General features: G+C 41.6%; 1 protein-coding gene across 3 annotated transcripts in view; it reads right to left on the bottom strand.

Annotated features, from left to right (window-relative positions):
• ADAMTS3 (ADAM metallopeptidase with thrombospondin type 1 motif 3) overlaps nucleotides 1-26,059 on the bottom strand; it is a 159,128-nt gene that overhangs the window by 91,808 nt on the left and 41,261 nt on the right. For 2 of the 3 annotated variants that reach the window (XM_083836119.1, XM_083836118.1), the window contains one exon: nucleotides 23,126-23,532. The exons of the other annotated variant lie outside the window; for it this stretch is intronic. Coding sequence is in view for 1 of the 2 variants with exons in the window: in XM_083836118.1 (XP_083692244.1) it covers nucleotides 23,126-23,532 (407 nt within the window). In the remaining variant the exon portion in view is untranslated. The remainder of the gene's footprint in view (nucleotides 1-23,125; nucleotides 23,533-26,059) is intronic. 3 annotated transcript variants of the gene reach the window in all.

Raw genomic sequence — 26,059 nt, 5'->3', positions numbered from 1 at the left:
GGGAGTAGGGCCCAAATATTTATAGAACTGCCTAAGTACATACTTCACTATTTGGCGAGCCTGCGTGACAGCTATCAAGTGTGCAGCTTGTCTTCAAGAGTTGACAAACCTGCTTAGGAGGCAGTTCCTCCATCATCCTGACATCTGTCCTTAAAAACAGGGGAAGGAAACTCTTCTTTCACGTGAAAAATACACAACCTCTTAGGCAAGGTATCAGTCAATGCTACATATCAGCCCTCCTGTCTCACCTTGTATGCCTCTCATCTCCAAAACCAAGGTGTTTCTTCAAGTAGAACAGTACAGGCAAACAGACTCTTCACACATCCTCTTATTGAATGAGAGAGAAATAAGATACCAACAAAAAGCAAGCCAAAGAAAGAATAAAGACAAACGCTGACATACTGCTCAAGCGTGCAAAAATACAAAAAAATTACTCCTTCCCCATTCCCTCTGGAGATTTCTCCAAATCTTTATATTTTTTCCTTCAAAGCATTTGATGGGGTAGGAAGGAGGCTTTATTTGTCTGAGAGAAGATGAGTATCATTCTCTTGTACAAATGCCAAAAGTGTTGCTATCTAGCAAAAAGGGACAGTACATACGCCAAGTCTAGTTTGCCTTCCACCAGCATTATCTAAGAGTAACCAAGATGGAAATCCAACACTTCGGTTTCCTACGCAGTAAAACAAATGAATCCATCACCATGCACATGCCTTCAGAACGAAATGCAGAAATATGCACAGTATTCATAAGTGTCAGAATTGGAACATCTGGATCTATTCTCACTTCGAGCCACAAATTGCTTGTTCGGCTCTTAACAAAATCTCTTAACACATTCTCCACACGTGATAAGTTAAATGAGTATTGCTTGTGCCAACCCAAGTAGTCTGAGCTAGCGACCTCATTTGTTTCGCTTACCACCGATGCCGATGAAGCCAGAACCACAGCAGAAGGACTCAGAACAGTTGCACATATGGAACTAAATGAAAAGTGAACCAACACAAAGCTGCTACCTTAAAAATGCTTTCTTCTGACTATTGTATCCAAAAAATTGGAAAATGTTTACAGGGCTCTCCCCCCACCCCTTTTATTTCTCCCTTTTTCCCGGTTGGACAATTGCAGGTGGCTGACAGCTCTATCCTGCCGCTAACTAAATAGAAGCCCCATTGAAAAGCATCAAGAGCTCTGTGTTCCCTCAATTTAATATCCCAGCACCCGCCAAGCAGACACTGCATCCTGCCAAGACAAACATATGGGACTTGGCAAAAGGGGAGGGGGGCAGTTTCTGGAGACAGCCCTCTAGTCTAAACTTCTTAAGGAGTCGATATAAACATGCTTTTATAAAAAAGGTGCTGCCTCGTCTAAAAACACAGATTCAGCGCAAAAAACACTACTACCTTTCACCCTCTCTGTTAGTTTAAGGTGTGTTCAGTTCAATGACTGTGCAAAACCTGCGTCACAGCTACCTGCTGCTCACTTTTTTAATCCAAAGATGAAAACTTTTTGGAGCCGCGCTGAACACTGGTTGATTTATTGGAAGAAAAATAAAAGCAAAGAAGGATGCTTTGCCTGCAGCACATTTCCCTTTGCCTGCCTCCACCAAAACAGAGCTACAGTAGGTGGGAATTGATTATAAGTTTCCTACATGTATAGCTCCAGGGTTATACCTTCAGTGCACTGTGCGGATATTATTTCTCATGCCACATGACACACAGATTTTGTCAAGAATCAACTGATCCTCCAGGTTTCTTTAAAAACATTTAAGCAAGGTAAGAAGAGTGACATTTTCTAGACATTTCTCAAGTTGCACAGTTCGCCCGATGATGTCCCTCTTCAGTTCACAACTACCAACTGAAGTGTTATTTTCCAGAATGTCTTCGTGCACCACGAACACATCTATTTTGGTAAGAGCGCACAACAAAACACATCACACTGCATTACCTTGTGCTAGCTCAGCATTACGAGTGCAGGCGGTTGCCTCATGGTACATGGCCGGTGGTGTCTTCTTTGAGCCTCTGCTGCAGACAGGCACCTGATCTCAAAATTTGGGCAGACCAGCTAACCTGCAAACCTGAGAGGCCCACATGCACCCCTTGCTGTGCAGACAGGGACCCATGTGCCCAGGCATGGAGACAGGCTGGGGAGGATCAAATTTTGAGAAGCTTAAGGACATAAACACAAAAAGGTGCAACCGTACACATAGATACATCAGGGCTACGCACACAACGTGGCAGGATAATTCCCCTGGCTTGTGAATTGACTCATTTCCCCTGGCTTCTGTCAGTGGGCATGACTCTGGATTCCTGCAAGGAGGCAGGAATTGGGCTGAGATTCTGACAAATCCTGGTGAATGTGGTGCTGATGGCTGGCCTTAGCTTTTTTGCAAGAGTCCCTTCTGTCTGCTTGGTCTATCACACCATAGCCATGCACTGCTGACCATGGGGAAAGGCCAGCCAGCTCCTGACAAAAGCAGAGACAAAGAGCAGCTGGCATGAGGTGCTGCAGTACAAGCAGGCCACTCCTGACACCAGCTTTTGATGGGGCAGCTCAGCGAGGTGATTTACCTGATCATAGGTGCTGTGTAAAGCAATCACAACAAGTATCACACCTATTAAATAAATACAGGACAAGCCACTAACCCTTGCTGGAACAGCTGCATATCACTGACATACACAGCCAAGTCCTGACACCATAGGAAAAAGGGATACAAATTTTAGCTAAAGAATGTACCATACAAATAAAACAGTAATAGCAATTTTAAAAAATAGTATCAGAATAAATGCTATCACTAAAGAGGACAGGGAAATAGAAGCACATTTGTATAGCACCATGGCCTCATCTATTAAACTAGCACAGAATCACATATGACATACTAAAAAAGGATGTCCATCATCTGCGAGGGCTAAAGTCTGTGGCAGAATGCCTACAGATATATTTCTGACCGCACAGATGCATTTTCCTGCTAGATAAAAGATTTTGTGGATAAAGCCTTTTCTCCCTTCCCAAAGCATCATTGTTTTGTAGTCTCTGTCCACAGCAGTGCTCTGTACCAAAAATGATTAACTCAGCCATCCTCCTAACACCCTTACAGCACAAGTCATAAATCTCAGTTTGGTGAGACTTGTGCGGATAGTTGGAGTTAAGTAACTTAATACATACACGAGTCCCATTACTTATGTACAAAACACATCTGGCAAAACAGCGTATAGCTCCCCTTCTGTTCATAATGCTACTGGGATCTCCCTAATACTTACCTACTTCTTGCTCTTTTTCCATTTATTTTACCTCTAGTCACTGCTTGCATAGATCAACATAGTTCTTTATCAAAATAAAGTGAGAGCAATCAAATATCACACCTTTTATTCTATTTATGACATTCCTCAATAATTTAGACTGACTGATCCATATTACTGTATTGCAATGTACGGTATTGATCTGATATGTTAGCTAGATACACAGCCTCACTCTTCCATGCTGATTGAGCAAGTCTTTCCATCAAACATTTGCTGGTGCAGGTGAAAACATGACATACCGAGATTGTGACAATACCACTATAAATACACTGCCACCACATGCAGCAGTTGTGAGCGGAGCAAGACAGATCAAGGCAGTCTCCAAAGGAATTAGCGAGCCCAGGCGAGGCGGCAGCACAGACCAGTAAGTTTCCAACCTTGGTGAGGGCATGGGCTGCCCCAGGGACTTGCAGTGGGTGGCACGGTGCTCAGGCTGCCACCCGTGCTCTGGCAGAGCCCAGCCCTCGGGCACGTAAGGGGATCCAGGCCCCTGCTGAGGTCCGTCTCGCGGGGCTGGCAGGGAAGGGGGAAAGCCGTCCAAAAGGACATATTTCTCTTGCTGCACATCTTCTGCATGTTAAAGTATTTATGGCCTCGACATACTTGGCATATAAAAAAATACTACACATTAGAAGAATGCTGGAAAAAAGTAATATGGCAGTACTCTGTACATTTTGAGAAACAGATGTTATTGATACAATTGCTGGGTGCCTACAGAGGGAAGGAAGGAGGAGGTTTGCACATGAAGTCTGTTCCCACCATGGATGGGCCTCCAGTCCCCACATACCCCTCTGAGGCTTCCTGGGCTCTAGGCAGGCTGTGAGGCAACACATCCGCACTTGCTGGCTTCTTCAGGACTGACCCCCTTTAAGCTATTTCTCGTATAGCAACAGGAATTCAACAGGCAATTTTTCCTCTTTCAGCGATCAGTGTGATATAAAATCACAGTTATATCAAGTCTTATCTTTGCAGAACTCCTGGCAGTGCATTTCAGAATTAAAGCAAGAGCTCTTGCATCATTTTGCTCTAGGTTCTTGAAAGCTACTAAACACGGACAGCAAAGAGAAGGGTAAGATTTTTTAAATTAAACTAGTTCATAGAGTAAGATAGCATTTCTTTTAAAATATTGGAGATGCTTTTGAATCAAATTAAATATTCAAACAGTACCTGCCGCTCAGGTATCACGACAAGCTGAATTATTTGATTAATCATCTAATAGCAGTTTTTCAAAAGCAAAAACATCTGCTGCAGTTACAAGGAAAAATATTACTTGTTCAACTGAATACCAGGATGAAAACTCAAAACCAGGATGAAAACATAGGAATATTTACTATCCTCTTGCAAACAATGGACATGATTTAGGAATAAGAAATTAAGATAACATGCTTACTAAAATACCAAATGTCAAGCTGACCAGAAACAATACACTAATTTCCTTTACTAAAAGCGGAGTTCTTCCTATGGTTAATAAACTAATTTCCAATAAATACACATTATGTTCTTCATTTAAACACATCTAGGGCACTCTATGCAATCTGAATAATGTAAACATCATTTTAAGTTTACTAATCTAATTTAATGCTGTCCTGTGAAAAACAGCATAGACAAAAGCCATGCACGACTGACCATTTTGCAATTTCGTACAGAAGTAAGAACTAGGAATAAGAGGAAGAGATCATGATCTCTGAACAGTCCATTAATAAAGCGAAGGAAGAAATAAAGACAGAGGACAGAGAATTGAGCTGCATGAATTTGGATCAGAATCATACACATCTTTCATAACTGTTTTTAAAAATAAGATACTCATTCAGTGCCATGACAAACATAACAGGAACAGTAGGTTTGAACCAAGACAGACATGTCTCTAAACCCTACAGCTTGGTGCAACTGGGGGCCTCGGCTGGTGGTGAGAGTCTCTTGATGACACCTGTGACCTTCCAGGCTGGACTGTAAAAATGAACTGATGTTCCCACAGAAATCTGCAACCACATTTAAAACGTATGGGGCTTAAAACTACTCCATGTCTATGTCTGCATCTGATGTGAGAGCAGAATCTTCCCACAATTTCTGCATCCTTCTCTGCAGAACAGAAGCTCTCAACGCGCTCATTGATGTATCACTATAAGGAGAAAACACATTCAGAAGAGCCACAGAACTAACCAATAGTCTGCTGAATTTGCACAGAAGAAAAGAAAATGGCAATATATTACTGGGTCATTGCGCAGGACTAAAATTAAGCTTTTAGTCTCCTCTATAAACATACATAGGAAAATTCCTTTATGCTGAAATTTCTCATGCTTGGTTTTAATCCAAATGTTGGGTTTCTTTTTCCCCCCTTTTCAAAAATCCTAAGAAAAAAAATCAATGGAACTCCTTAAGAGTTATATGAAAGCGAAAAGAAAAAACAAACTTTGATTTTATGTGGAAAAATATGTCTCTATTTTTTGTTCTTGGAAAACCTACATAGATTCATTTTAACGGCGCAAAACTGGCATGCAAAATGCTTTGTCCTTAAAGAAGGAATTGTGGTTTTAAAATATCAGTTATTAAAAACTGAAAAGTATGCATGGAACACGCTCGGCGCAGTCAGGCATCTCCCTGAGCACAGCATATCTCTGTGGAAATATTTACTGAGTACAAGTTTTTATCTTTGTGGCAAATACAGCTCTATGCTAATAACTATTTTATGGTGAAAGGGTATTTGCGATGGCAAAATTCACTTCTGTGAAAGCAGCCTGAAGTGGGTGTATGACAATAGATGCTCAGGCCCATCGCTACAGGTAAGTTTTATATCTGCGAGGTTGCCAGTGCTTGCAGTAAATTTGGTGTTTTCCCCACTCCTGGAGTCATGGGATTACATGAGAGTCATAGCTTCCTTCAAAAAGTGGAAAGGAAAATGAAAAGCAAGGACATTTGATAGCCTTCAAAGAAAGAAAAATAAGAGCTCCCAATCAAGTGCTGAATACTCCAAAACTACAAAGAAAATGAAAAGAACACCGTAATATTAACATCTCATGATCTGAAGAATGGAAAAGGGGACACCTGAGGTCAGCAGCACATGCCTGTTGTGGCGCACACAAGGAATATTTGTCTATCTGCTGCCTGTACGCAATAACCAGGAATGATGCCACAGAGCTATCAGCGGGTACCAACATCCTGGATGCACAGTAACACACAAATTACTGCAGCAAGCAATGCTGAGGTATCTGTGTGGTCCACCTGCCCACAGAGCAGTCATGAGTTAGCTGACCAGGTCCCGCACTGCCATTTCCCTCTCACCCTGGGGCAGGGAGAGATAGGGCCAGCTCTCATCTGGCAGCTCTTCTCCTGCACCCCATTACAGGCCGCTGCGCCTGCTGGCTCTGTCTAGGGAGGCTCAGGAGGATTGATGATGTGATTCAAACACACTCTTGTTACTGATATCTGTGTGATCACATCCAGTGTCTGCCTGTTCTGCCGCTTACCTGGACGTGTGTTTGCAGACCTGCAAATTCGTGCTTTTACCCCTTCTTGAGAAATCCCAGGTCATGCAATGCGTTTCACGTCACAGAGCATTCAACACCACGGAAGACAAAGCCATTTGAGGTGCTCCAACACTGACATCATGTCTCTGATTTTCTAAGGTATGAAGTACCTCAAGCCCTAACACACACCCAGCATGAATCCGTAAGACCGCATCTCCCACACGGCACCCATCAAATTCCAGCAGAAGGGTACTCCAGACTACCTCACAGACCTCTCCTGACTCTTCTCTGCTGTATTTACTAAGTAGAAACTTATTTTTTTCATCATCTTCACTGATTTTAGAGATATGCATTCTCATACAGAGACTTTCCTGTGGGCTGCTTTCTGCACAGTTGGCTGTAGTTTCTCTACCCATGGATCTGTTTTCTTCTATGAGTCATTTTCAGAAACAGTATAGAATAATAATTACATAGCTCTAGACTAGACTAAAGGTAATGAACTCTGATAACTCACATGCTCCTGAGAAAGTGGATAGACACTGGACAGCTTAGTTCAACCTTAATGATTTCCATTTCCACAAATATCAACTTACATGGTTTGCTAATGTACGTTGTAAAAAGCACATAAATGAGCTTTGCAAAGCACTTGGCCTTTCACCAGGGTCAGCTTGGCTGCACTCACTTGTCCTTTGCTACATGGGTCTCAGTGCTACTGGCAAGCTATCAACACAGATAACAAAGACTGTCCCTATATAAAAGGCTCTCCAAGATAATAGAAAATTTTGTCAAAACTAAGGTGAAATGCAGAGATCTCCTTAGACAGTTACTGTTTTTTTTAACCAGAGAGAAGAAACAGCAAATTGATGTATTTTACTCTGAATGGAAATACTCGGTTGATCAAAACCTAGGAAGTGCCATTTCAAAGTACTGAAACGCCAAAGCTAGCAATACTTACAACAGGCTCATTCTTTTCAATTGGTTCTACATCTTTTCGGAAAAAAAAAATAAAATGCTAAAATCTCCCAAAGGAAAAGCAATTTTAAACATTAGCAATTTAGTCAGGTATGAAACATGAAAAGCAAATGACTGATTTGTGTGAGGCTAGAAAGTTAATTCACTGCTGCACCAATGCTGCTTTAAAAAAAAAAAGTCAAAGTTATCAAGCAAATTGCAAAAGTAGTCTGTGAAAACTAGGTATCAGTTATAAATCTAAGTGAAGCAAATATTTCGCCCCATTAACAAGAACAATAGTGATTTAGTTTTATCCATCATTTCAAGAAACTCCCGATGAAGCATGAGGTCAGGAGGTCAAAGTGACTAACTTTTATTCCCATAACTCTTTCAGAGCCTAGATGAGAGAGTGATGACTAGAATTCCAGCATGACCTTCCACATTAAGGTAAGAACTTGTAATGCAGATGAGTAGTTCCTAGAGCAGACAAATCCATCTTGCCTGCTTTCCGCTTCTTCCTTTTTCTTTCAGTAATGCTGCATGGTATTTTTTGTCCTGTCTTGCTTCTTACTGCCTTTGCAAACCTCAGACCATGCAGCTCTGAGGTCAAATTCCAGATACAAGTAAGTACAGTGCTGAATAAACAAGGAACATCAAAAAAAGGCATTACTGAATATGGCTTCTGTATCTCTACTCTACAAAATGCAGTTTCAAATTCAGTACAAATACTACAGTCAGTAAGAACTTTGAGAGGTTACAAGGATTAAGTTTTGAGAACATTGACTATTTCAGTATCTATTTACTTTTTTTTTTTTTTACTGAGACACACTTTACTGCATGTGATATGTGAAGGCAGCATGTGAATGAGTGCCCAATTCATGTGTACTATGTGTGTTATCAAGGGTCCACAGAAGTCACACAATCTGTTTTTTATTACTGAAACCATAAAAAAGGGTTGTACGTACTAATTTTAATAAGCTTGGGCTATTTTATAAACTGTTAGCTGTGAGTCTCCAGGAATAAAAAAAAATTAAGAAGCTAATGTTACTCTGGTAACAAAAAGCAAAAATCCAGAAAGGAAATTATTTGTCAAACTGCCTTAAAAACACTGTTTTGTGAAAATACATAGCCAAGACTAAAGGGTGTGATTCAGTAACAGCTACAAAACAGATATGCAGAGCAGCACCAGCCACCGCTGATTCATTTCAGGCCATTTTTAACCACCTACACTAAGGACACTATCATTTAACTGAGCTCAGATGCACTCACTGGTGTGTCTCCACCTCCCCAAACGTGGGTCTATCTTCTACATGCTAAATACAGAATGTAGTACTGGATATTCTTCCTTGTTGACTTTTGAGTAGGTCTTCATATGTGAAATAGAAGGTATCCCTAAAGCAGCAGTACCTAGAGCAGAGAAGATGCAAACATGGGCAATATGTAAATCCCCATTTTTCAGCTTCACAGCACACTTCAGTCTGCCCTAGTAGTTACTGTTTCTGCTCTTAAGTCTCATGATAGGACAAACTGGGGAGCATTATACTCACTTACACACAGCAGCTTGAGCCCCTAAATCTATTGTTTAGAAGTTATCAATTACACATAAAACTATGCTCCACCGTAAGGAATATTTTTTCGAACTCAGAAGTAAACTAGAAGTAAAAGTCTAGAAGTTTTGGCAATCAAAGCTGGGACGTTTTCGTTTAATTAAGAGCTGGAGCTTTTTCGTGCACACTTTCTCCAGATTCCTGTTCTTAAATCCCTTTTTAGAGAAGGTTATCTGAGGAAGACACCTCCATCTTCAGGATTATCAAAACCAGAGCATCTCCTCGTGCTGCAGCACATGAGCTCTCCTTGGCCCATTTGGTGTCAAGGCTTCTGCCCATTCCATGGCCAAGGTAAGAGTTGCATCACCTGGTGCAGCAACAGCTCATGCAGACATTTGCTCCCATCAGATTCTGCACTCAGACAAAGAGGTTTGCCAGTTCGTTATACACAGACCTCCTGGAACTGCAACTTTCTACAATCAGATGAAATGTTCTTCAAAGTCAGTTTAACAATTAGGCCTTTCTGTGCATTCCAATCAAGGCTGTTTTTCTAGCTTCCAACCTGCTTTCTTTTTTCTTCGGTATCATAAAACAGTGTTATTTTCACCCTCTTCAAATACACTTTCATGCAGGACACTATGTTCACTGCTGCTGCTATGGCAAAAGACATACAGAAAGCCTAAAAAAAGTCAATGGTAGTGAAGCATTGCCTAAAAGACACAGCAATAAACAGTTTGGGCACCAGTCGTCTTATCCACGCTTAATTGAAGGATGAGGAATTATGCAGAAATGTGAAACAGAAGGGAGTGATTCCACTTTCAGCCTTGCTTTCAATTATTTAACATCCTGCTGCCGCTTTCTGCTGACAGGACAATTGAGACCTTGTATTGTAAGACAAGTATCAAAACTCTGTTTTCAGTCTCCAAAAAGCGTCCTATATAGACGCTTCCTCATTATGAGCCCATTCCAATGAAAAAAAAAAGCTAAACCACCCTCACCTTTTTTGAATGGATATAGTTGAAGGGAGAAGACTGCAAAAGACCTCTGGAAACTGACTTTCTCCAAAACCTACAGAAATACATGATATAGTACTAACAAGACACTGAAAGCAAGCCTTTCCCCTCAATGTAGCAGAAAGGAAACACTTTGTTCCTAAGACACCAGGGAAGAAACCTTTTCCCTCTTCTCCTCTGAGTGCAGCCAGGGCCGCAGATCCCACGCAGGTCAGGAGGCTGATTTTCAGCATGAAGCACTTATCGATAAAAATTCTCAATTCAGGTAGAAGAAAGGCTTACTGACCTTCCAAGTGGCTACTGCAGCTTACCAGTTAGGTGAGAAAAGAATCTGAACTTGTGCGGATTTGGAAAGAGGCTTTGCCCACAGGATGGGCTCTCTCTGCTAACAACCAAGAAAATATCCTTTTTGTCTCCAGCTGCAAAGGGATCGCTGGTACCAAAACTTTTCTAACAGTTAAAATTGGGTGATCCTTTAACATGTGAAAAACACATTTGCTCTGCTAAGCCTCTAGGCATTTACTAAACGGAGTCATGCTTCAGGGTTGTCCCCCTTTGAGGTGCCAGCAGATGGTGAAGGCTTTCAGTTCTTATTAAGGTCAGCCACAGCAGAGCAGGGGCTCAGAAATGCAGTCAAAACATTTTAACAGACATTTATTACAATTTATGTGGACTTTATGAAACTTTTAAAAGACAAATGGAAAGGCAGCAATAGCAATTGTGAACATAAATCAAGGCAACCGATGCAGTGCGATAAAGGAAGCCCTATGTATTCACAAATGTTTTTTTCTGTCTGTTTCCCTTAATTTTTCTGCCAGACCCCCAACACCTGTTTCACAAGCAGTCAGTCTCTACTCTCTTACGCTACTGTCAGTCTTCTGCACTGCTGGTGCACCTAACTTCCCGTGCAGTACAAGGATGAAAATAATCCTATCTGAAATGGAATCTTTCAGTAACGCTTTGGGAAGGTATTCAAATAAAAAGGCCTTTCCCTAGATAAAGTTATATTTGATACAGTCGCTTATGGATAAAACAACACATTCTTGCAAAAGATACAGGCAGAAGAGAGACAGCTGGGTTGGGCAGAAGCACAACACCACCTCAAAACCTCAAAGTGTTGGTAACTTGAAAAGCAGTCTGCTGGAAACTGTTCCCTTATTCATTCCAACCTTCCTTCATACTGCAAGGAAGCATCTGCAGAAAGGACTCCCAGGAGGACAATATCCTTTCAGCCTGCCAAGGAAAAAGCACACGAATGCCAGCACCTTGTACACCACCATACCCTACAATCACTCTGTCCGCAGCCCCACTTGTCCTGGTGATCTTTCAGAGGGAGCTGGAGATGAAGGAAAGCAGCGGGCTGACTACATATGCAGTCTCTCAATACGGTCCCATGAGAAGTTTGCACAGTTTCCATCCCTGCTATGTTCTGAGTTTTGCCCGGGATTGAAGAAAGGAGCTCCAGGGAAGGAAGGGAAAACAGAAGAGTTTGGAGGCAGCAGGCCAACAAGGCAGGATATTCCCAAGGCTGTTCTACTTCTGGAGCTCATTTTTTCAGTCTAGTGCCATTGGAAGAACAGGGCAAACCTCAGACAACCTTGGCCCTCAGGTCTCTGTGTCAAGCTCTGGGTCAGGAAAAATAATACAGAAGTCATCTAACCACCTCTGCCCTGAGGTGACATGAAATACAGAGGCAAAAATATCGTTTTGACCTATTTTAGTTATTTATTAGAATTTATCGTCAATACTGCAAAAAAAAAGTGCCTTGTCAGTCATTCCTGCCATTTGCAGATGACTGCTCCCAAAGAAGCCTGTTGTGCCAAGGAATTATTTTAGTCCCGTAAGAAGAAAATATCACAGGTGAGCAAGCAGTTCCTGAAACACAGAACCTGCACAAGGCCATCATCAGGACATCACAATCTGCCAGCACAGGGGTGCTGACGGAAAGGTATTCTTGACACAGGACTATTTCCAGAAAGGTGCTGCAAGACACGCATGCAGTGGTGTCTGTGAACATGCGTGCGTAGCCCTTGCCTGTTATACTCCTTGTTTCGACCCTGAATTGCACACAAACCATGAAGGATCATCGTAGTTTCCCAGCTATCTCATTTTGTGAGCAAAGTATGGGTCGTTCCTAATGGCAGTGCCTCTGATAGCAGCAGCACGCTCCAGCAGCCAAAGCCTCCCACTGCAGCACTTGGTTCATTTGGCTGCAACCTCCCCACAGTGAGGGGATGTGTCCCTGAGTCCTGCTCTGTCACAGAAAGTAGAAGATGGCATGGGAAGACTACCCAAGCATGCATCCTACAGTACCCGTCCATCGCTACTTTTGCCACAGAGTGACTGCAAGCTGGTACTGAGGAGGCTAGAAAGTCTCTTTTGGGATGCTAGAGCAAGCCACTGCTAAACCCTGAAAGCTTAAGTGAACCTCTTGCAATATCTGGAAGCAGCACAAGTAAGTCTCAAACCAACCTCACTTTCAGCTATACACTAGCTAATCACAAATGACAGCAAAAGTTTATTTACTAGAGCGATCGATACTCATGGAATAAGCACTGATGAAACGAGCACTGAATCTCACTTGGTTGCTACTCACAAAACAGGTTATTTAGAAAAGCAAATGCCAGGTTGAGGAAACTCAAAATGGGGAGTTGAGGACCCTGACACTGATGTGACACCGAAGTCAGCGCTAGTGAGCCACCTCCATCACACCCACCGCTGCCTCCAATGTGAGGTGCTCAGCACCCGCACACGCTCCACCTGGTCTCTGCAGAGTCAAGGAAAGTCCAGACTCAAGAGCAGACTCAGTGGTATTCTGAGGGTGAAATGAAGGGAGACTGTTCTTGTTTAATTATACAAAAATAAGGGCAACTTTCCTTTTTTTTTTTTCTCTGCATAGCACGCATACCGAAAAAATGCTAGCATATGCATACTCTAAATGTAAGGGCAAAGGAGCAGTTTAGCAAAATTTATTTTCTGTCAAGTTTAGCTCAAGAAGGGCTGTAAAACCATAACTGTTCTGTAGGGACACGCTGTTGGAATATAAACTCAAAACTGTCCAAATTATGCACGGGAGATGTTTATTTTCACATATTCATAGTCACAAACAAGCATCCCTTTCATACCTTAACCGCTTTCTCGTCTCTGTGAGCCACTCTATCAGTGAAACGAAGAGTAAGTAAAGACAGATGATAAGAACACAGTCATTCTGCTTTATAACACACACAGCACCTCCAGATGGGTACACACAGAATTAAAATATATTTTAGACAGACTTCCTTTCCTTAATATGCCACATGGAAATATTCAAAAATAAACTAATAAACTAAGATAATATAGGCTATTTCCAAGTTTTACTGCTACGCTGCCCTCAGATAGCAAAAAGGTTGTTCTCTCTCTAAAATATTCATACATGCACATCTGCAAGCATGTGCCCACACATTCACCCTCAAACACCCCAGTAAGGAAGCTGGAAGTAAGCAGAGGGCACAAACCAGACACCACAGCCTTACTGGAACAGGGCAGGAGAATTGAGTGGGGAAGGAATTAAAGAACAATTAAAGCACCAAAAGATGGGAACAGAAATTGAGCAATACATTTGTATTTAAAATAGGATATTTTCTGATAAAGCAATGAATTTTCTCCCACAAGAAGTTGAGGAAGCACGCTTGTGATGTAACGCTTGCGTTAAATGTAAAAAACATGTAACGAAGCCCAGGATCTTGGTAACATATAAAGTGATTTTAATCAAAGCAGGCTGAATTAACTCCTGTAACTCCTTTAGAATTAAGACAGAGGCATACACAATATTACCTAGTACGTTTAAACACAGTTTAAAACTGCTATCTTAAACTTGTTTGTGTGGCTGAACGGACTACACTGAAGCCAAATACATATAGCAGTAACTGATGTATTCAGGCATGTTTTACCTGGCTAATAATGTGGAAAGATTCATAAATACATTCCTTTTCAAATGGATGTGCTGTTAAGTATGAAAAAGCTCCTTTCTCAATCAAAAATAACCTTAAGTACCATTAAAGCAGACAGCTTTGTAAAGTTGGCTGTTTTTAAGCGAGCATAGGATTTTTCTTCCCCTTTTTCCTGCTCAAGCATCACTCACACCATGGCATAACCGAAGAAGGAACTTCAAGCATTTAAGCTTGTATAGCTCATAGAGAAGGCTGTCAAGACCCTTGGAAAAAAGAAATAGCAGTGTCAAGTACACTGCTGACACTAATACCAGTGCCCATAATGACAGTGGTGCTGCACATGGACCCTGGCTTGGGCTCTGTAGGAACCACATAGGCACCAGCAGCCCAGCGTTTTGTCAGGAATCACGAGGCCCTGTTTTGTGCACGGAATAACTGCAGTTAAAGCGATGAGGGGGATGACTGGGTTACTTCAAAGGTAACCTTCAACTATCCCACTCAGGTCTGCCTACAGTCCCAGATCTTGCTCTTTCCTTCTCCACCTGAGAGATCACACAGAAGGCTACAGGAGATGGAAAAAAAAAAACCCTCAAATTTGTCTATGATCCCCTTTCTCACAAGAAATGTTTTTTTAAGGTTCTGATTCATCCTCCAAAGCACAAGAGATCTGTGATCCCTCTGCAGTCTCCTCTCTCTTTGTCATGGCAGCAGTTCTTTCTGCTGCATCATCAGTTGGACAGACAGGGACCAGGGGATGTGTAATATACTTCAGTGGTTTTTTTTTCATTTTGTTTTTAACCTAATCTGCCCACACTCCTGTTTTTTTCTTTTGGGGGATTCTTCTCAGCACCTTTTGTAGAGGACGGAGGAAGCAGATAGGGGTGCCTCTGCCCCTTTCCACGCAGGAGGAAAACAGCTCTTGCAGGAGGGATTTCTTCAGGTCAGTGAGACTGTCGGGCCTTTTGCTTTTGTGCTCCATTTTAAAAACACACATCTTTTTCCATTTGGAAAACCTATTACCCAAACTGATCACATATTTCCGTGCTATGAAAGATATTTGTGCAGCTCCTTATATCCTGGCCTAACTTGATCTACATTAAGTCCATAGCAATACTACTGTATGTCGATTCAGTTTTTCCTATGACCACGCAATTCTTGGAACAACAGGGAGAGAGAACTGCAACCCATAGGAAAATGATCATTTCAGAGGAGGACTTAGCGGGTGAATCAGCCCTGAAAACATGAAGCATACAACCAAGTGGAAACTCTGAGCACAACCGTTTTTACTATGTACAGTAAGCACAGAGCACGGAGGTTTCCCCATTTTACCATCCTCAAACAGGCAGGCAGGAAGTTGGTGTGAGCAATAGGCTTCCAAAACTACCTGCTGAAGCAAAGAGGTTAGTTAGCTTTGCATCTCCGAAAAAAAAGAGCTTTCATTTTATTTGGGTTTAATTTTACTTTGGTAATAGGCTGAGGTAACAGTCCCAATGTACAGGGAGGGGAGGCGGAGAGGGATTCCTGGGACTTGGAAAGCATCAGGTCTCCTCCCCACTCTCTCATCTGGTTCCATCTTTTTTTGCAAATGTTCTCCTAGCGATTCATGCATCTACCTACGGTATCTATCATTCTGAGGACAATACAGGCACTTATTTGGCGTTTTCCTGCCACAGAAGAAGCTTCACAAAAATGAGTTTGTTGAGGGCTTTGGAAGAAGAAAAAGGTAGGTCTTGCACGGGAAAAGGGAATTTGTTCTTAGCAAGAATGGGACACCTGTAGGACAGGAGAGGATGACACACATGGGCTGAGTCAGATCTTATGTGAAGCAGAGGCAAACCTGTTGTTGGCCCAAATCCAACCCCATTAGAAAAACGTATAAAATCAAACAAGAAGTAAATGGAGCTTGAGAAAACACCAGCATAAACTCTGACTACATTACACATGGTAAAGATGAAGTATCAGCTTGTTTTTAGTGACAGCCTCAAGGAGAGGCAAACTAGAAATATAACAATCTTCCACACTGTATTACTTTGCACTACATCAACATTTTACTACCATCACTATCACTTCCCTTCTCGATACTCCTACCCTCAGTGTTTTATGCAAGAAGCCTTAAATCCTGAATGGACAACATGATGGCACTGCATTTTTCCAAGTTCCTGAACTTTGAGAAATCATTTTTACTGGGGATTACTGTGTTTGAAAAGGCTGCATCAGCCTCTGGGAAGTGCTACGTACTGGAGGGGTGACAGGGACGAGGTCCAAACCCAGCCTGACGGCGACTGACCCAGACTGGGAGGACTGACCGCGGCTACCAGACCACGGCCGTCAATCCGAAGAGGCAGCTGCAACGTATCAAGCCCAGTTAATAAGTCTGCAGGGCTGCCAAGTACAGCAAAATGTAACTGGTAAGAACAGGCATGGCAGGTCAAGGGAGTTCACGGCAGGGATGTAATTACTGTGGGAAGCAGGCGATACAGCAGGTAGCACGAATGTAAAAACATTAAGTTGGTCTGACACTGCGGCCGTCTGCACAAAGCAACGCGTGGTTCCATCTCCCTGTAGCTGTTTATTTTGTTTCCCTGTGTTTCGTACTCCCAGAAGGTGCTGGATTACCAGATGTCCACTCAGCCACAGCGGAAGTGCACAACTTCCCATGCTGCCCTCAGAGAGGAGAGACTGCTAGGAAAGACCTCGAGGGGCCTGGGGATGCGTCCTGACCCTCCCGAGAGCACCCACACCCACGCCTCCCACCACATGCTCACCGCCATTGTGCTGAGGCTCTGCACTCAAGGCGTTCCCATGATCCCAGCAGCAAACACAGCACACACAGCCCTGCTTGATTATGAGTCCCTAATAACATCCTTCTTAAGGACACTGGTATTAACCAGAAGAGCTTCCCACATGCTGTAACCAGATGCTCCTCAGTAATTCATTTGCCTCCAAAATGCTTTTCTAATATGCTGAGAGTAAAGGATCACCAGCTCCTAGAAAGCCAGTTCTTCATTTAGTAACGTAACCTCACCAGTGTGGAGGAAATCATGTTGAGACAATACATTAGTGCCAATACGTGAACAAGAAACCTGCTTTTACTCAAGACTTGGTGGAACAATGGGTAATAAAAAGCATTTGAAACAAATCAAAACACTGAAACTGCTTAGATCTAAGTATGCAGTTAACCACCTGCCTTAACTTATGCATATTTTTATGGGTTTTCCTGAACGAGACTTAAATCTTTGTGCAAGTCTCTCTAGCCTGAATATCTCCAGCACATTTGCCAAAGGAAACTAACTGTGTGCATCTCTGCACATCCTTCCACCATTCAAACACTTCAAACACTTTGTAACCAGTAACATAAAGAATGCCAAAACCACTGAGGGTAGGAAACCTCCATTAGCTTCCTTTCATGAAGGGTGAAATTCAGGCACAAAGTTAAAGACTAACATTTAAGTTGTTCCTCCTTTCAAGAGATCTGTGCTAGGGGATTGTAATGTCAAATATTCAAAACCAAACACTCAGGATATACTGAGACTCCCAAAATACCAAAAGCTAAACATAAACTTGCATAGAAGTATTGATTTGTAACAGCTTCAAAGACATACACAAGCTCCTTCATGCTTTGACATCCTCACAAAAAAGGGATGACAATAAGCAAGGAATCATCTGTCACGAATAATGACAGATCCTGACAGTTTGCCTGTCTTTAAGGATTCCCCCTGTTCAACAGCTGCACTTGAAAAGACAGGTAGACTGCTGAAGACCTCTCATTTGCAAACAGTCATTCTTTCAAATGAGTGTATGCAGCCCTGGACCCGAAGGCCATGGCTGACTGATAAAGCAAGTGACATTTTGCTTGGTAGTCAACAATCGAAAATCTAGCGTACTGGGTCTGGCCCTTTCATTTAAAGCAAGTAAGCTTAATGCTCAAGTAACAAAACAAAGACATTCACACTTTTCTGGCATTACATAAAGAAAATATAAACTAGATCATAACTCAAACAAGTAGACATATGTCCATAAAGACAGATCCTACAGTGTAAGTGCAATCTAATGTATCACATACCAACAGCTGTTAGGATTTTGTTAGAAGAGGAAGAAAGCTAATTGAGAAATTCAAGTAATTCTTTACAACAAAAGGCAGAAACTTACTTAAAAGTCTCTGCTTTCTTATTTCTAAACATAAAGTCTGCTGTGTTCTCCTTATTTACAGTCTCAAACATCTGTAGTGGTTGTTTGAAGCTCGTCATTTTCTGCATCTTCTGCAGCAGCACTGTACCAGGCACAAGCAATATGTGAAAACTGCGTTCTGTGAAATCTGCTTTGAACTGATTTACTTCCACCTGCTTTAACATCTTGCAATTATTTTCCCACTTTTGTAAACCACATGCTGCTCTAGAAACATACTTCCTTAGCAACAAAATTACAAGGCCAGAAACTTCAGTAACTTTTGAGCAGTTAACTACTCAAAACCCTTAAGCCCCTTGTAGCATCTTAGAACAGGAAACTTACCGTTAAGTCGGACACTGGAACGCTGCCCTGTGTATGCTCACCTGGGAGCAGATTAACTTCAGCTACTCTGCTTGTGTGTATACATTAAATTAAACATTTAAATTAGTACAGAGACACACAAAACCCATTCCCACAGTTATCCAGATGAGAAGGCACCATTAATGCCGCCTGTCAAGCTGACTGGAATATATTAAGTTGTTTGTGACTGTGCACAATCTGGTCTTTATGAGGAGGACAGAAGGGAAGATGCAGCTCAGATGTAAATAGGAGGGGGCCATGCGACTTGTGCAGGTGAGCTGGCCATAACCCTTCATAACCCTGGCTCTCCTTGTTAAGTCCGTGTCTGACGAGACAGACAGAAGAGCACCAAGGTGACATGTTGTACAGGCACTGAAAGAAAGGAAAAGCAGGCAGGAGACAGAATGAAAAACAGGAATGCAAGAACTGAAGAACTGTGAACGTGTGAGGGAAGGAGATAACACCCCGCAAGTGCTGTTTGGGTAAATGGAGCCTTCTTCCTGGCCTTGCCAAGCCCCTGCAGTGGTATGTCCTTCCATCACTGCAACACGTTCTGCCTCTGCACATTTACTAAGCCAAAGCCAAATAAAGAAAAGGCAAAGGATCAACAAGTAGACTTAAATCTAGGCTGCTGTCTGTGAAACTGATTTCATCATCTGCAGATCAAAGTTATGAAGAGCTTTTCTTCTTTTACCCTTCTCTGATAAGAGATCACAGGCTTCAGTTTCTCAAGCCCACAGAGCCAAAGGGTGCTGTTATTTTCAGCTGATGAATGTCAGAATGACACAAGAGTAAACTTCTAGGAAAAGCATTAGGTTTTTCATCAACACTCTTCCCTTCCCAGTGCCAGGTCACCAGTGCTGCACGACAACAGAACCATCTTAACTTCAAAAGGCTGCCACTGCAGAGCAAGCTTCATACAGAAGAGATGAAATTACTGCAGTGAGCTACAAAATACACAGTCCTCCTGACCTGAGACAAGCCAGGACTCCTCCACATGCTGTCTAGACTCTGGGAAGGATGATTTTGCTTGATGTCTGCAACTCAGTTACAAGTCTTGCTGCAACTCTGGCAAATATTTGACAAGCTCTATACATACTTTGACAACAAGTACTGCAATTGTGATGAAAATAACTGGAGAAATGTACCCTAGAAACCTGAGGAAACACCAGCTTTCTTAAACACAGCACAGCACTACCCTTACAACATCAAAGTTAGAATGAGCTTTACAAATCTATCCACCCTGAGTTTTACATATGGAAACTAGGAAGTGCTACTTTGCAGGGTTTCTTTTATTATTATCATATTTTGTCGCTCACATTTCATAGCATTTGTCAGTTACTCACTAACACATTTTTAAATGCAGTAATGAAAACAAAGGGCAGCTTCTACATGACTAATTAAGTGTTCTTTTGCTATGACAAGTGCACGCACATGCATGTGATTTTTGTAACAAAGTTACTTTCAAGGGATATTAAACAGATGTGAAGATTGGAATTTGCAAAACTTATGGCATGCAGATGACTTTTACTGCAAAAGCAGATATGTAAACTGCTTCATAACAAAAGCGTTCATGTATTTTGGTTTTTAAACCTAAGTTTAGATTCAGGAAGAGACCATGGACAAAACCTTGCTCTACTAGCGTAAATGCCAATAATTCTGTGTATTTGCAATCAAGGAATCAAAAGTGAGCACTGCTGTGTTCCTCATAACCTCACACAGCTAGTGCTGAGAGCAAACCCTAAATAATATGAAACTGAGCACTCTTTATGAAGTATAGGTTAATGCAATACATAATTTTGCCCAACTATAAGCAAGTGTCTTAAGAGCCATAATTAAAAATCTCCTCATGCACAAAATAAAATTTATGAGGGCTTTTGCTAACTGGTGGCAAGCCAAGTGCTCTTCATCTGTCACTGATGAATAACAAACTTGCTTTATAAGCTACACGCGGTGTGAATTGCAACCATAGTGATTCCTTTTTCTTTTTCGCAAAAGGTAACAACCTAGCTGGCTACACTGGCAAGCATCTAAATTCCTCTGAAGTCGAAAATAAATCTTTCAAATAGACACATGGCCCTAGAATTTCTCACTGTTGTTCCAGTTTCTGTTAAGCCATATCATCTCACCCTTCACATCTTCAGGATACACTGAGGATCAAATATTCTAGCTTGGTTGAGAGAGGCATAGTACAGCAGCAGAGAAGCCAGAAATGCTAACTTCAAGCTATTTCTGCTAACCTTGGAGCTGGTGGGAGAAAAAAAGCCAACTGAAATCCCATCAATCTTGAGGATTATTTATTTCACACGCACTTGCTTAGAGCTCCTAAAGACTGCGACAACAGCTAGGTGAAGTAAGCAAGCAAAAGCTCTCCAAAAAAGATACTTTTCAGCACATGAGCTGTTCTCATAGTTGTCCAAAACAGGCAGCAGTAAAGCCACTGCAGCAGCTCTCTGCCAGCCCAGCAGCCCCCTGGCAGCAACATGAAATGCAGCACAGCAGCTCAAGTGGCAGCTGAGGTCTGGTCCTGGCAAGAGGGGTGCATAAGCAGGCAGGTCAGGGAGCAGTCCTGGCAACACAGTTTGCCACAGACAACTCACTATGTCCATGCTCTGATGGTGGTTTCCAACCCTGCCGTGTGGTGGGTGCCTCAGGGGCTTGAAGAAGTCCCACAAAGACTGTACAGGACAGGTTGGGTTGAGATGAACAGAAACAACAGAGAGTCAGAAGCATTTACACACTCTCCTCCTCAACAAAAAGCACATTTTCTCCTAGTTCAGTCCATAAAACATTGGAAAGCACCTGAGGGGCTTCTCCTGGGTGCTGTGGCAACATGACACACAACTCAGAAACCTCCTGTTCTTTATTTAGGATCCTTTTGGTACCTGTTAGCTTCTTCTTAAATATGTGGAGGTTTGTGAAGACAGTAACTACCTCATTTCAGTTAACTGAAAGCACACCACAAAGCAGCTTGTCAGCCACATGGCGATCTCTGCCGATGTTGCTGTACCCCTTAATCTAATTCCATTTAATCCAATTTGTTGTCTTAAAGTGCTCTGTCACTTAACGCAAGAACTTCATTCAGGATTACTGCTAAAATACAGCTCTCGGGCCAATGGTCTCATTCATCGTGAGAGCAGCATCTGAGGCTCTATCTGTCCAGGCAGATGTCTGCATGATCTTTGTAAACACAGCACACTGTCAACAGATTCCACTAAAAAAAAAAAAAAAAAAAGAAAAGAAAAAAAAGAAAAACTGCCAGTAGCTGATAACCTCAGATGTAAACACCACCTTTTTTTTTTTTCTTCAAGTAAGGAAAGTCAAGGAGTTTTGGTTGTGCATAGCCCTAAGTGTTGAATCAGGAGTTTGAGACATTTATGTGGATGCTCATACAGTGAGTGCTTTACCTGAAATAAATTATGTACAGCAGAGGAGAGGCACACTGCAGAAGCTAGGAGCTTTGCTAGCCAGCACTTATCATAAAATGGAATCAAATCATTAACAGCTCTGGCATGTGACAGGAAGGGGGAAACCTAGTTCCAAGAAGGGATTCTTGTTGCAGACTTGTTCATATGATTCCTCTCCTGAATAGCAATAGAGTAACCACTACATTAATCTTCCTGGATGTTGCAGTCATGTTCCACCATTGCTCCTGCTACTTAAAGAGTACAAGGTAAGTATTGTTAGCTTTCTTTACCGCATGATTGAATTAACGAATGGTATGTGTACTCAATATATTCCCAGTCTTTCAATATAGGATTTGTGTACCAAGGCAGTCACTGCATCTGCTGAAGCCACAATCAAATATCACGCATTTTTAACTAACACGGCAGTCAGGCCAGCACAGTTTTGAGAACAAAACATTTATAGATGTGAACCAGTTGATTCTCATGATACCTTCAGAGAAAAACAGAACTGCATGTAAAAAAAAAAAAAGGATGTTTATTTTATTAATAAGCCCTTTTGAATTTAAATCTGTTGCTATTCTTGGGCTACAGGGCAGCGTGCAAATTTGCTGCCCGAGAACTACACAGTGTGATTTGAACACCAGATTCTATGCTCACTCACCAAAAGATCTTATTTTAAGTGTTAAAATACCTTCATTATTCATTTTCCCATTTGTAACACCTCATGAAAGTAAAAAGGAAAACCAACAAATAGCAGGTTTGATTTCTTTCTCTCTTATCCGAGCAACATTATGGACTTTGTTCATCAAACTCCGAGCAATTATACCAGAGTAAAGCAAAAAGACTATATGCATAAATGTATACTGAGGCATTTTCTAAGGGATTTGAGAAATTAAGCTTTTAAAATGGTATCATTAGCGCTGTGTACTCAAAAGCAATAGAAGCTGTGTGCAAAGTGATAAAACACCTGACATGAACACCACTGAAGAAGCCTTACCAGACCATCACAATTGCTAATTGCAACAGAAGCTCCGGGGATGTCAGTTATGTCTCCCACGTATGCACAGTTGGTCCACAGTGGCTCTCTTTTCCATAACCTCTCTGTAGCAGTTCTAGTCTGACTCGCGTTACCAGCATCATTTCCATTTCCAGTTTCCACAGAGTCTTCATACCACTCCACTACCGCCTCGGGAGCCACTAAATGAGTGTTGGGTTTCAGCCGGAGATGGAATTCCCTTCCAAATGCAGTGACGTTAAAATACAGCTGCTTGGGGCTTTGGGATACCTCCCGCGTTGATCTTCTTTGATGGCTTGCAGAGAGTATATTGGAGATATAGCTTCCATCTGCATTGGTACTAATTGGAATCACTAACCCATACGGTCTTGGTCTGCTTTTTGGTAATTCTGCCAAGAGAAATACCCCAAAACAAACTAAAATTAGAACAAGAACATGGAACAAGCCTTAAGACTGAATACAGAGCTGCAGAAGTGTATGCCAATAGAGCAAAGAGTGATGCAAGGATGCAACAAGCCGTTAGCCAGACTGCCACGGGTGACATTCATGCAGAAAACACTCAGCTACTGCCAATTTATTATACAACATACAACTACTGAGTTTTTAGGCCTAACATCAAATGCAATGCATGTTGGACCCCTCCTACTCATACCTCCGCTTCCAGTATTGCCAATCTAGGATTCCTGTTAGAGCTACTCTAAAGCACTCCACTGGCAAGTTCAGCTGGAGACCAATACAAACCTTTGCATAATTTTTAAAACAATGGGAGCCAATGTCACCACACCATCAATGTGCATTAGATGATGTGTGCTAGATAGTTAGTCTGGATATAAACCAACCAATCTAACGTAGGCAAATGTAAAATACGTGTAGCTGCTCTCTTTTATTTACCACGCTCAAGCTTGTAAGATCTTCACTTGGGTACCTTACAGCAAGGCCTGTAACACTTGTAACACATTAATCGTTATCATAAAAATGCTTTGCACTATCACATAAAAACACAGAGGAGATATAAGAAAGAAGTGTATTTACAGATCATCATGTTATCACGGTGATAATTAGACAGGAAGGACATTTCAACCTTAGGAAAAGCACATGGACCATGCCAAGGTGGATGAACACAAGAAGCTGTGCCCAGGTACACACCTCAAATAAACACACACCACAGATGCTAGGATACACATTAAGCGCATGCAAAATATCCTCCATATGCCAAATTTTTCAAGAAGCAGGTCTTTCATGACTCTATTTTCATAAAACTTGCAGAGAAAACCCTGAAATATTCATTTATATTTATCTGGGGATTTTCATGGGGTTTAGGTTTGCTTTACAGCCAAAGAAGAGGCAGCAACCCTTTTGAATTCTCTTGTAAGAAATGCCCTGCGACTCCATCATACACCTTAAATGGACTTGTTTGCCCCTGCATTGAGATCTCTATTAAGATGCTGAAAATCAAGTGGCATGTTTGGTATATAACTGCAATTCGCGTACACATTTCTGCAGTCTCAGAAAACTGGAACAGAGACAAGAATCCAGTAGGTATCACATATCACCGATAAATTATATCGGTCAGCAGTAGTAAAAGCAGTAACTTTTCCCTCTGTAGATCTCCTCTGATAAATCTCCGTACCCAGCAACTTGCTATTGCCCTTCCTCTTTGCGCAACTTGAGCGATGGAGTTCAAAAGCAACAGATGAGCTTTTATTTTTTTTAAAGTTACAAATTTCTATCTAAATCCTGCATCTTCCTGCAATACACAAAAGCTATAAAAACTGCAGAACAACTCTTGTTGTCTGCCTAAAGAAATCCTGAGGTAATACTATAGTAGCTCAAGGGCATGACCCTTAGCTAAGGCAATGTGCCCTAAACACAGGGTACGCTTCCAAGGGTAGAGCATTGCTGTAATTACCTCTGATCACTCTCCTATCATTTTTGCCTGATTACTACAGGTCAAATCAAGATTCCTATCTAATTAGCAGCAACAGTAGCTGACTTGTAAACTTTCCATTTGGTTCTGAATTTGCCTATGTGTATATATTATATGTGAATACAATACTTAAGAAAAAAAGGGGGGGGGAAAAAGCCCCTTTCTGTCTTTCTGTATAGTCCCTTACCCACATCATCCTGAAAATAGCATTCTTAGTGCTTAAGAGAAATCTCTTTTGGTCAGAGAAAGGTCTTCTGCTGTTATCACTTATCACGCATCAGAGGACATACACACGTTTCCCATTGCCCTAAGGTAATTTTACACCACTGTAAAACAAGTTTATCTTTTCTGTGAGACCTTTGTAACCTGGGATTAATCAGGATATTTGGTGTCCAATTTTCATCCTGTAAAAGGAGAAGGAGACACATTCCCAGGCCAGGCCAAGCTGTGGACCAAAACGCTGCTGAAAGCTGCACCAAAGCTGAAGTCTTACTACATTTTATTACACTATGTGAGAGTTAAAAAGACATTCAGGACAGAATTATTCCCTAGATCTTCTTTTCCTGAGAGAAGTGGCTAAAGCAGTATTAGAGTGATATTACTGATACCTTTTGTATTAAAAAACTCCAGGGTTGAGTAGCTCAGATGGTACCACAAAGTGCCACTGAGAATTCCTCCAATAAAAATAACAAAATGAATTAAATTTTATCCATTCCCAGAGTGAATTGCACTTGAACTGAAAATTAATAGATAAAAAGCTTGGTAGGTAATTCATCTCTCCCGGAAGCAGTGGCTGCTTATTTTATGAGACTTTTGTAGGAAAACATCTCTAATGGCTTCATATGGCTGTTTTTTTTCCAGTTTGCTTTTGTTCCAGTTACTGAGGGATTTGACAGAAAAATAATGTGTAGTTACAGTGGAAGGTATAGACATATAAATTTCTGTGCTATGAGAATCTTTATATAACACATAAATACTATATCCCAGGT

Source organism: Anser anser (assembly GCF_964211835.1).
Source record: "Anser anser genome assembly, chromosome: 4".
NCBI classification, from domain to species: domain Eukaryota; kingdom Metazoa; phylum Chordata; class Aves; order Anseriformes; family Anatidae; genus Anser; species Anser anser.
Note: the sequence above shows the minus strand (reverse complement) of the source record. Positions and strands in the feature narration are given on the sequence as shown.